The following is a 12,888-nucleotide window of genomic DNA, read 5'->3' on the forward strand; positions in this document are numbered from 1 at the left end:
GGTACAGCAAGTGATCAGGAAGGCCAATAGAATCTTGGCATTTATTGCAAAGGGGATATGGAGTATGAAAGCAGGGAAGTCTTGTTGCAGCTGTACAAGGTATTGGTGAGGCCACATCTGGAATACTGCGTGCAGTTTTGGTTTCCATATTTACGAAAGGATATGCTTGCTTTGGAGGCAGTTCAGAGAAAGTTAACTAGGTTGATCCCAGGGATGAGGTGGTTGACTTATGAGGAAAGGTTTAATAGGTTGGGCCTCTACTCATTGGAATTCAGAAGAATGAGAGGTTATCTTATGGAAACGTATAAGATTATGAGGGGGCTTGAAAAAGTGGATGCAGAGAGAATGTTTCCACTGGTGGGGGAGACTAGAAATAGAGGGCATGATCTTAGAATAAGGGGCTGCCCATTTAGAACTGAGATGAGGAGAAATTTCTTCTGAGGGTTGCGAATCTGTGGAATTCGCTGCCTCAGAACTGTGGAAGCTGGGGCAGTAAATAAATTTAAGACCGAAATAGACAGTTTCTTGAGCGATGGGGGGGTGAGGGGTTATGGGGCGGGGGCGGGGAAGTGGAGCTGAGTCCATGATCAGATCAGCCATGATCTTATTGAATGGCGGAGCAGACTCGAGGGGCCTTATAGCCTACTCCTGCTCCTATTGTTATGTTATGTTCCCAGCACTATCCCCATATCCCTTAATTCCCTTAGTTCCCAAATATTTATCAACCTCTGTCTTGAATATACTCAACGTCTGAGCATCCATAGCCCTCTGGGGTAGAGAATTCCAAAGATTCACAACCCTTTGAGTGAAGAAATTTCTCCTCATCTCAGTCCGAAATGGCCGACCCCTTATTCTGAGACTGTTCTAGATTCCCCAGCCAGGGAAAACATTTTCTCAGCATTAACCCTGTCAAGCCCCTTAAGAATTTTATGTTTCAATTTGCATACGTTAACAGCAGCATTAGTTAAAAAGGGATGCTAAACCTAAGAAGGAGATAATAGGAATGAACTAAAACTTAATCGGAATTGTGTTTTAAGGAGGAGAGGGAGGTAATGAGTTTATGGAGGAAATTCCTGAACATGGGCATCGATGGCTAAAAGCACTATTGCCAATGATGGGCATGAAGGAATTGTGGGGGGATGCTCAAGAGGCCAGAGTCAGAAGAACAGAGCTCAGTATTGGGTTATAGTGCAAGAGGAGGTTACAGAGATAGAGCGGGGGAGGCTGTGGAGGGAATTTAAACAGAAAATTTAGTGAGTTTTAAATTTGATGTGTTGTGTGAACAAGAGCAATGTTGGTCAGCAAGAATAGAAGTGATGGGTGAGCAGTACTTGGTGTGGGATAGATAGTATACAAACAGAGAGAGTATTGAATGAGCTAGTTTACTGAATGTGACATCACCGAGGCTGTGGAGTGGTCGAGAGGTGGTAGAAAGGTGAAACTGGATGACATCAGCGTACTATCTTTTTCTTTTTACTTCTGGAAGCTGACCTTATGCCTCTATCTTGTAGTTAAGGGCTGCATTGTAGATGAGGAAGATAGCAAGGCTAGATCCTGAGGTAAAAGTGCAGAGGTGGGAAGATGATCCTTTGCTTGACATTCTGTGGGAACGATCAGGAACCAAACAAGGGCAGTGGCACTGAGCTGGACAATAGAAGAGAATTGTGTGGTTGATCATCAGAGGCTGCAGAGCTGTCATTTGTGACTTTGGTTAGGTCTGTTGTAGTGCTATGGGAAGGACGGAAACCTGAAGAGGCATTGAAACTTTGAAACTGAGTTGCAGGAAAGATGGGCATGGATCTGGGAAGTGATATCACAGTTGAAGACTTTGGAGACAAAGAAGAAGCTGGAGGTGGGGTTGCAAGGACAGAGGTGGTTTTTTTGAGGAGAGGGTTAATGCAAATTTGGAAAGGGAGGTGAGCAGAGCCTGAAAAGAGAGAATCATTTTGAGTGTCAGCTATCAATTAAGAGGGCTCCATTGTCCTACTATATTGAAACTCAATCCCAATCATAACTCCAACCCCACACTCAATCCTGTCTTCTCGAGGTTCAGTTTTCTAGAGCTGTGAGTTGCAATCAACAATAATAGCACATTGCAAACAAATTTCCACTTTGCTATTCTCCAGCTTAATCAATTATCCTGTGTCCCAAGTACAGAATCCAGAATTTTTCCAAGTTCACCTTTTGCTGATTCCATTGTCATTTATAAACTGCCTTAAAAATTTGGTAAATTCCTTGCAAGAAAGAATCCTGTGCCAAAAATATAGGAACAGGAGTCGCCCATTAACATCATCATAGGCAGTCTCTCAAAATCAAAGAAGACTTGCTTCCATTCTAAAAGTAAGTTCTTAGTAGCCCATTAAGCCCCTTAATCACGGCTAATCTGTACCTCGACTCTATTTTACCTACCTTTGTTCCGTATCCCTTGATACCCTTACCTAACAAAAATATATTCATAGAATCATCAAAATTTACAGCAGAGGTAGCCCTGTAGGTTACAGCACTTCACATGCATGCCCAGATATTTTTTTTCCCAAGATGGTCCCTTTGTCCATCTTTGATGACATATGAAAAAAAGCATACTCTGCACTAGATTCATGAGTTGACTGCACATCTTTGATAAACATATACTAGAGAACACACACTCCAGTAGATTGAGAAGCTGAAACATGTTGCTTGCAATAATGGATTCTGATTAGGTTACCTCGAGTACAGAAAGCAGTCATGTCTATCCCTTTGTGCTGTCTTTATGACTCTGCATCTCTGACTTGAGGTTTTTGTGAGAGCTGTGGAAGTCTATTACAGCGAGATGTTGCAGTTAAATTACCTGCACCATCTCAACTCTCTGTTTCCCATATTTAGCAGTGTGATATTCTAAATTAATGTTAAAGGTAAGGGCTCTGAATTTCCAGGGGGTTTCTCATGGTCTCCCACCATAACACCCAGAGAATTGGTGTTAACATTTGAAAATGGGTGTTTCCACCATTTCACTGATGTTCTACTGATATCCCACAGAAGTTACAAGGCAGACCAAAAACCTCTGTAGAATTTCAGGGCTGAGATATCTCTAAGTTGGCACTGTAAACAATTCATCTGAGCTCCATACATGAAGCGAGTTTAAAGGATGTGGTCCATGAGAAGGTAATGGACTGCTATTGCTATCACTTGAGCAGTTATAGAGCTTGACTTGAAACTGAGATTTAGATGATGATTTAAGTAATGAAGGATCTTTAAAGAATTTTTAAAAAATTCGTTTTGGGATGTGGGCATCGCTGGCAAGGCCAGCATTTATTGCCCATCCCTAATTGCCCTTGAGAAGATGGTATTGAGCCACCTTCTTGCACCACTGCAGTCCATGTGGTGAAGGTACTTCCTCAGTGCTGTTGGGAAAGAAGTTCCAGGATTTTGACTCAGCAACGATAAAGTAATGCCGATATATTTCCAAGTCATATGATGATGGGTAACTTGGAGGGGAACTTGCAGGTGATGGTGTTCCCATGCACCTGCTGCCCTTGTTCTTCTAGGTGGTAGAGGTCATGGATTTGGGAGATTCTGCCGAAGAAGCCTTGGCAAGTTGCTGCAGTGCATCTTGTAGATGGTACAAACTGCAGCTACAGTGTGCTGGTTGTAGAGGAAGTGAATATTTAAGGTGATGGATGGGGTGGCAGTCAAGTGGGCTGCTTTATCCTGGATGGTGTTGAGCTTCATGTGTGTTGTTGGAGCTGCACTCATCCAAGCAAGTGGAGAGTATTCCATCACACTCCTGACTTGTGCCTTGTAGACTGTGGAAAGGCTTTGCGGAGTCGGGAGGTGGGACACTCGCTGTAGAATACCCAGCCTCTGACTTGTTCTTGTTGCCACAGTATTTGAGGCTGGTCCAGTTAAGTTTCTGGTCAATGGTGATCCCCAGGATGTTGATGTTGAATGTCAAGGGGTGGTGGTTAGACACTCACTTGTTGAAGATAGTCATTGCCTTGCTCTTGTATGGTGTAAATGTTACTTGCCACTTATTGGCCCAAGCCTGAATGTCATCCAGGTCTTGCTGCATGTGGGCATGGATTACTTCATTTTCTGAGGAGTTGAGAGTTGAATTGAATACTGCAATCATTAGCGAACATCCCCACATCTGACCTAATGATGGAGGGAAGGTCATTGATGAAGCAGCTGTAGATGGTTGGGCCTAGGACACTGCCCTGAGGAACTCCTGCAGCAATGCCCTGGGGCTGAGATGATTGACCTCCAACAACCACAACCATCTTCCTTTGTGCTCATAGTGGAGAGTTTTCCCCCCTGATTATCATTGACTTCAATTTTACTAGGGCTCCTTGATGCCACACTCGGTCAAATGCTATCTTGATGTCAAGGGCAGTCACTCCCACTTCCAGAAGTCAACTCTTTTGCCCATGTTTGGACCAAGGCTGTAATGAGGTCTGGAGCCGAGTAGTCCTGATGGAACCCAAACTGAGCATCAATGAGCAGGTTATTGTTGAGTTAAGTGCCAGTTGATAGCACCGTCGACGACACCTTCCATCACTTTGCTTATTATTGAGAGTAGACTGATCAGGCGGTAATTGGCCGGATTGAATTTGTTCTCTTTGTGAACAGGATATACCTGGGCAGTTTTCCACATTGTTGGATAGATGCTAGTATTGTAGCTTTACTGGAACAGCTTGGCTAGAGGTGCGGCTAGTTTTTCAGCACAAGTCATCACAATAGCCGGGATGTTGTCGGGGTCCATAGCCTTTGCAGTATCCAGTGTGCTAAGCCGTTTCTTGATATCACATGGAGTGAATCGAATTGTCTGAAGACTGGCTTCTGTGATGGTGGGGACCTCAGGAGGAGGCTGATATGGATCATCCACTCAGCACTTCTGGCTGATGATGGTTGCATACGCTTCAGCTTGTCTTTTGCCCTTGTAGAAGGTCTGAACTTGTCCAGCAAAACTTGGAAAGGCAAATTATGTACCGTGTCTAGGCAGGGAAAGACGAGACTCTGAGGAGATGGGTCTGTCTATTTGAACTGTGTTAGTTTAGTTTGTTATTAGGGCTCTCTAATTCTGTCAATCTTGTAGCAGACTCTCAGCAAAATGATCCATAATTCAGTTGTCGTCATCAAGTGTCTGTTGAACGTCTATGTTCTGTCTTTTTTCGGAATATTGATGATTGAAGTTGAATAATCAACTCTGGCAAAATGAGAGTGCTTTGTATATTTTATTTTACATGATTACCTTGTATAATTTATGTTTCCATTTTCTAATTGGTTGCTTTACTTTCAGAGGAAGAGTGCACATTTTCCATTGAAGAGCAAGTACAATAGAGTTACCAAATTAGCTAGGTATCTACAGGAAAACCCCTCCTGTTTACTGTGCAATATACTTCATCGATATCTGCAGCAAGCAGACTATTCTGTCATCGAGGATGCCACTATGGTAAGCATTCATAGCATTTGTGACAAACAGTTTGGAACTAAGTGTGTGAAAATTATTTAACTAATACCATTTAACAATAAATATACAAGTATTCTTGGTGCATTTCTTAGTTATCCTCTTGGCAAAAATAGCTTTGTGCACTCAATAGTACACAATAAATGGTAAGGACTTGCCTCTTGCTAAACCCAGGGAGTGTTGTGCTGCTGCCTATTAGCATGCCTGACACAAGACTCTCAAAGCAAGCACTCTACTCGGAACTCCTACACGGCGAGCGAGCTCAAGGTGGGCAGAGGAAATATTTCACTTGGCACCCTCAAAGCCTCCTTAATAAAATGCAACATCCCCACCGACACCTGGGAGTCCCTGGCCAAAGACCACCCTAAGTGGAGGAAATGCATCCGGGAGGGCGCTGAGCACCTCGAGTCTCGTCGCTGAGAGCATGCAGAAACCAAGCGCAGACAGCGGAAGGAGCATGCGGCAAACCAGTCGCACCCACCTTTTCCTTCAACGACTGTCTGTCCCACTTGTGACAGAGACTATAATTCCTGTATTGAAATGTTCAGTCACCTAAGAACTCACTTTTGGAGTGGAAGCAAGTATTCCTCGATTTCGAGGGACTGCCTATAATGATGTGCTGCTGTTAGGTTTTTGGAGCCAATAGCTTGGGCCTAATCCAGGAGCAAGTATTTAAGTACGAAAGAAGGAGGCCATTCGGCCCATTGTGCCTGTGCCGGCTCTTTGTAAGAGCCATCAAATTAGTCACACCCCTGCTCTTTCCCCATAGTCCTGAAAATATTTTTCTTTTCAATTATATATCCAATTCCCTTTCAGGCAGTACATTCCAGAGCATAAAAACTTGCCGTGTAAAAATGTTCTCTTTATCTGCCCCCCTGGTTCTTTTGTCATTTATATTAAATTTGTGTAATCTGGCTACCAACCCTTCTGTCAGTTTCTCCCCAACTACTCTTACCAAAACATCTCATAATTTTGAACACCTCTAGTAAATTTCCCCATAACCTCCCTTGCTCTAAGGTGAGCAACCCCAACTTTTCTAGTCTTTCCACATAACTGAAGTCTCTCATCCATTCTGGTAAATCTCATTTGTACCCACTCCAAGGCTTTGACATCAGGATTAAAAAACTTTCCAGGCAAAATCCATGTATGTACATAATCCAAATAAAATCCTGCATAATATATGGCAATTATTATGTTTTATTTGTTGCAGAACAATGGCCTTCCTGCCCTTGTCACTCTAAAGAAGGGTTTGGTGGCATTAGCAAGGCAGTGGATGAAGTTCATAGTCGTCACTCCAGCTTTCAAAGGAGTTAGTTTACTGCTTAGACCAGCACAACTACCAAAGCCACAACCAGCATCACAGGCTGATCATCAAGCGGGTGGCTTGGACAATGGAGGAGCCATACAAAGTGACACAAGTGCTGATGGAGCAGAATTTGAATTTGATGCTGGTAATTAAATGCATTTTATTCTGCAACACACTATTTCCTTTGAAGAAATGTATATGTATATTTTAAACAAATGCCCACACAAAACTCAAGTATCCCATTTGTGAATCTATTTATATTATTAATGCTGTAGGCAGAAGCACCTTGATTGCGCTGCTGTAATAAACGGCCTCCCGTGCCATAGAGTGCCAGCTCATGAGATGGATCTTTTTACACCATTTCACTGAAGGTGTAGTATTGGTGAGACAAACATAAATGACTGTTACAGACTGTCATTTTGCTGGCTCCTTTGGACCACCAATGTTCTTCCATTGTTGCCTGTGCTTTAAAATCCACTCCATATTGTTAACAGAGCATATTTCAGCCTATTGGCAGCTTAAGGATGGTTTAACCTCGGTGGTGGGGAAGCTTTTAGAAATGATAAATCCAGGACAAAATTAACAGTCACTTGGACAAGTATGGATTAATTAAGGAAAGCCAGCATGGATTTGTTAAAGGTAAATCATGTTTAACTAACTTGATTGAGTTTTTTGATGAAGTAACAGAGAGGGTTGATGAGGGCAGTGCGGTTGATGTGTAGATGGACTTCCAAATGGCATTTGATAAAGTGCCACATAGGCTTGCCAGCAAAGTTGAAGCCCATGGAATATCATCATCATAGGCAGTCTCTCGGAATCGAGGAAGACTTGCTTATGGTCTTAAAATGAATTCTTAGGTGACTGAACAGTCCAATACGAGAACCACAGTCTCTATCGCAGGTGGGACAGATATTCGTTGAGGGAAGGGGTGGGTGGGACAGGTTTGCCGCATGCTCTTTCCGCTGCCTGCGCTTGATTTCTTCATGCTCTCAGCGATGAGACTCGAGGTGCTCAGCGCCCTCCCAGATGAACTTCCTCCACTTAGGGCGGTCTTTGGCCAAGGACTCCCAGGTGTCAGTGGGGATGTTGCACTTTATCAGGGAGGGACAGTGGCAGCATGGATACGAAATTGGCTAAGTTACAGGGAACCGAGAATATCGGTGAATGGTTGTTTTTCGGACTGAAGGAAGGTATACAGTGGTGTTCCCCAGGGGTCGGCACTGCTTTTCTTGATCTATATTAACAACTTAGACTTGAGTGTACATGGCACAGTTTCAAAATTTGCAGATGACACTAAACTTGGAAGTATAGTGAACAATGGGGAGGATAGTGATAGACTTCAAGAAGACATAGACGGGCTGGTAGAATGGGCGGACACGTGGCAAATAAAATTTAATGCCAGAAAGTGCAAAGTGATATGTTTTGGTATGAAGAACAAGGAGAGGCAATATAAACTAAAGGGTGCAGATCTAAAGGTGGTGCATGAACAGAGGGACCTGGGGGTATATGTGCATAAATAGTTAAAGGTGGCAGGTCAAGTTGAGAAAATCGTTTTTTTTTTTAAAAAAGCGTACGGGATCCAAGGCTTCATAAATAGAGGCATGGAGTACAAAAGCAAGGACGTTATGATGAACCTTTATAAAGCACTGGTTTGGCTTCAACTAGTGTATTGTGTCCAATTCTGGGCACCACACTTTAGGAAGGATGTGAGTGGGTGCAGAAAAGATTTACAAGAATGGTTCCAGAGATGAGGGACTTCAGTTATGTGGATTGATTGGAGAAGCTGGGGTTGTTCTCCTTAGAGCAGAGAAAGTTGAGAGGAAATTTGAAAGAGGTGTGCAAAATCATGAGGGGTCTCGACAGAGTATATAGAGAGAAACTGTTCCCATTGGCAGAAGCGTTGAGAACCAGAGGACACAGATTTAAGGTGATTTGCAGAAGAATCAAAGACATCATGAGGAAGAATGTTTTTACACAGCGAGTCATTATGATCTGGAATGCACTGCCTGAAAGGGTGGTGGAGGCAGATTCAATCGTGACTTTCAAAAGGGAATTGATAAGTACTTGAAGGAAAAAGATTTGCAGAGCTACAAGGAAAGGGTGGAGGAGTGGGATTAGCTAAAGTGCTCTTGCAGAGAACCGGTTGGGGCTCGACGGACGGCCTCCTGTGCTGTAACCATTCTTTGGGGAATCATAGAATCAATGACCTCCCGTTTATATGATAACTGAGTGCCTGAACCATCTTCAACACTCTTGGACTGTAGAGCTGTGCTGTGTGCTGAATGGAAAAGGTATTTTTCATGAAATATACCACCCCTTCGATGGACAGTTCAGCTAATATATTGTAGCTGGATTGTCCATGGTGGGAGGGGGTGCAGTCTGCCATTTATTGTCAAAATTAGATTTTATATGGCTCCTGCAATCGCTAAATACATTAGATGGATGGTGTGTTACTCAACATAAAGACCAGGAAAGTCCCAGGTTCAATTTGTATTCTTTGCTGATTAACTGAGCTTAACCTGGAATGCCAAAATAAGCCTCAGATTAGGTAGAGCAAAAAATAGCTAGCAATCCCATGCCTTCTCACAATTGCGTTGGAAATTCCTGTTTATAGGCATTGGTTGAGAATAAAATAGGGTCCAACATTGTCTTTTGTGGTCAGATCAATGCTTAAAAACTTCTGGTCCAGATTTGAAAATGAGAATGCTCAGTTGGGCCAGATGTTGTATAGCTGCCACCCTACCATGTACTCCAACATGAGTCATAGCCTTCAGCAAAAGATAAAATGCAAGCGAGTGGGTAGGAAGAGATTCAGGCTCACAAGGTTTGCTGTAAAAATGCACTTACCTTCTGGGGCCAGCAGCTCTCGCCACCCTTTCGCTACTGGGTTTCCCGAATCCCAGGAAACCCATGTGACAACTGTTAAGTATAAATCAGGCACCCAATTACACTGTGGGAGCCTGTATGCAGGTGGGTGGGGTGGTGGGGGCAAGGTGGGGGTATTTATAGCGATGTCTTTATTTTAATTTGACATACAACTGGCTGTTGACATTGGAAAGAAAAGCTTGATGTTTAGCATCCTTCACCATCACACCTTCTTTCAAGTAGAGTAGAAATGAATAACCAGATTCTACAGCCTCAGATGCTGATTAATATCTAATCCACTGGTATATTAATATTTGAAATACAAGTAAGTTTTAACATAAATTAGTATAGAAGAAAGTGCAAACTATTGGGAACAGGCTCAGAAATGTGGCATTTATGATCAGGATAAGGAATATGCTGAAGTGTGCCACATATTACCATAAAGTCTGATGTATTTGGCTAGATTGCAAAAATATTTGACTGTAAATTGGAATCAGTTGTTCCAGTTCGAGATCTCTGTGAAAGTCAAATTTTGCAATATTGAGTACAGTTTAGGCATCCTACTTTCAAAAATACATTTTAGGAATGGGAGAGTGTAAGAAGAAGGTGATGTATGCTCTAAGCTGTGAAGAGATGCTTACGCAAATTATATTGTTGAAAACAAGATTGAGCTAGAAATAATCTTGGTTTTTGAAATGTTGAGAGGAACAGATAATGTAGATACTAACTGATTATTTAACTTGGATTGTCTGCCCAGAACGAGGCAATTGATTCAAGTGCGTGAAAGAAGTCTTGGTTGGAATTTTTTTTACATACAGAGGGAGGGATATATGGGAATGTACTGCCAACTGAAGTCGTACATGTTTATGTATCCTGAACAAGAAACAACCATCTGGCCTTCTGTGTTCCCCTACTACTTTTGCTGATTCCATTGCCATATACCAACCTTTGCTTCCTCCCTCGCATCCTCCTTTGAGAGACATAAAGAAAGACCCATGGCCAACCCAGGAATCCTCTGTTTACAAATTACTTTCTGTCCCTGATGTATGAACAAGCAAATCTAAAAGGTTAATTGTTTTCCAGAATAATTTACTTCTACACTGTAATCACCTGTTTTACTAAAAGCCCATCCATTGCCTTCTTGAAGGATTGTAAAGAATCAGTCTTCATTACATCCTATTTCAGTTAAAAGCAGTAACAATGGAGCTGACGAATAGCTGATTAGGACCAAGGATGAGGGTTATAAGGAGAAGTTCATATACAGATAATTAACTGTTGTGTGAACATCGTGGTTCCGAAGCTGTTGATACCATGAAGTCTTCATGTTGAAAAATATATTGCTGGTCAAGGACAAATAATAATAGTATGTAAGGTTATGTATGTCTTGTGAAGTTTACTTGATTTACTGGTTTGGGTGACACAAGAAGAACACGGCAGAACTTTTTCTTGAGAAATGAAAACCACTGAATAGAGTGCATGATAGATCACAAAGCCTTTTTCAGAACACTCATTGTGGCTTTTTTATATAGAGAGCGAGAGAGAGCATTTATTGGCCCAATCTAACGATCCCTGTGGCGTGAATTTCACCTTTCCTGGATCTCCCGTGTCCAGTAACAGTGATATGATCAAATAGGCTAAGCAGCCAATCAATTGAAAGGCTGTGCAGAGAGCTGGAGAGCAGCAGAGCAGCCCAATACACAATGGCCTAGAATCCAAACACAGACTCGTTTGCAAGTCATGTGACCTCAGAGCTGAACCCATTTAGAAATTAACAAGAGTTGGGGCAGCGGCCACATGATAAGGGAGTGGGTGATGCATTGGTTGTGTCGCCCTCTGAGAAATTTCACGTGGTACAGGCAGAAGATATAGAGAAGCCGAGCTCAGCCAGCTTCCACCTTGAGGGCAACAGATCAACTCGCCTCCATCTCTTCACACTGCGCACTCATCTGTTTGGGTAGGAAATGAGGGAAGGATGTGAGAATGAGGCAGAGGCAAGGTAACTGCCTTATGTGAACTTTAATTATTTATTACTGTACCGAAATGTCCAACCTGCTGTCAATTTATCATTGGTCACTTTGATACACACCCCTCCAAAATAAACCCAGTGAAGTTTCTGGTGCCTTGACCTGAGCACTAGAAGTCTGAGACAAGTAGACTCAGCCGTGTCTTTCTTTTTGCTGGCAAGCAAAGTAGAATAATTTGTACCCTTCCCACTAACATCATTGTTGTATTCAATCATGAAAATATATGGGCTGAAAACAGAAAAAATTCCTTGAAAATCTTCTCAGGAACCTGAAGCCCATGTATTATACTGTGCGAAACACACACTCTCAGCTGTGTATTATTCTGTCCATAATCCACTCCGGTCTGTGTATTATCCCGTCCGTAATCCACTTCAATGTTATCCCATCCATAATCCACTCTAATCTGTGTATTATCCCGTCCATAATCCACTCCAATCTGTCTATTATCCTGTCCATAATCTACTCCAATCTGTGTATTATCCTGTCCATAATCCACTCCAATATATGAATTATCCTGTCCATAATCCACTCCAATCTGTGTATTATCCCGTCCATAATACACTCCAATCTGTCCATTATCCTGTCCATAATCTACTCCAATCTGTGTATTATCCTGTCCATAATCCACTCCAATCTGTGAATTATCCTGTCCATAATCCACTCCAATCTGTGTATTATCCCGTCCATAATCTACTATAATCTGACACGGGGGAGGAGTAGCTGGTGAGGCTGATGTGGTGCATGTCAACCTGGGAGGGTTTCTGCTCTGGTGTGGAGACCCTGGTATATCTCCGGAGAGCCCTCCCAGAGTGACATGTATCACACCGGTTTCGCCAGCTTCTCCTCTTCCCTGCCGGTATGAACGCTGCCAGAACTACTTCACTGACACACTGACACAGGCTTGGAGCAAACTCTGGTCCTCCAGCATTGCAATGGTCTTCAGAGACGTCTCCAAACGTTGGTCCTCCAGCATGGCAGTGGTCTTCCTGGAACATCGTAGGCCGCCCCGACCTGTGTGAGAACACCATCGCAGGTCGGGGCTATAAATAGAGCTGGAGTGCCGGGCCCTGGAACTTCGTGGGCAAAGGTGCAGCGAATGAGGGTACGGGGCAGCACGGGCCAGCCCACACTGCGATATATGTGCGCACTAGGTCCGTGCAGCAGAGCTGGTCTCCAATCATCCTGGTTAACCCTTGCCACTGGATAGAGGCCTAGCTCTGTCAAGCCTGTGTGGTGGCTGATGTGCAACG

At 43.1% G+C, this 12,888-nt stretch overlaps 1 protein-coding gene across 1 annotated transcript in view; it reads left to right on the forward strand.

The window, feature by feature from the left end:
* The window catches only part of kiaa1109 (KIAA1109 ortholog), a 523,818-nt gene that overhangs the window by 277,955 nt on the left and 232,975 nt on the right, over positions 1–12,888 (forward strand). Inside the window, exons 41-42 of the mRNA XM_070862493.1 lie at positions 5,276–5,428; positions 6,654–6,894. Of these exons, the coding sequence (XP_070718594.1) occupies positions 5,276–5,428; positions 6,654–6,894 (394 nt within the window). The remainder of the gene's footprint in view (positions 1–5,275; positions 5,429–6,653; positions 6,895–12,888) is intronic.

The sequence above is a fragment of the Pristiophorus japonicus genome, chromosome 2, assembly GCF_044704955.1.
Source record: "Pristiophorus japonicus isolate sPriJap1 chromosome 2, sPriJap1.hap1, whole genome shotgun sequence".
Classification (NCBI taxonomy): Eukaryota; Metazoa; Chordata; class Chondrichthyes; family Pristiophoridae; genus Pristiophorus; species Pristiophorus japonicus.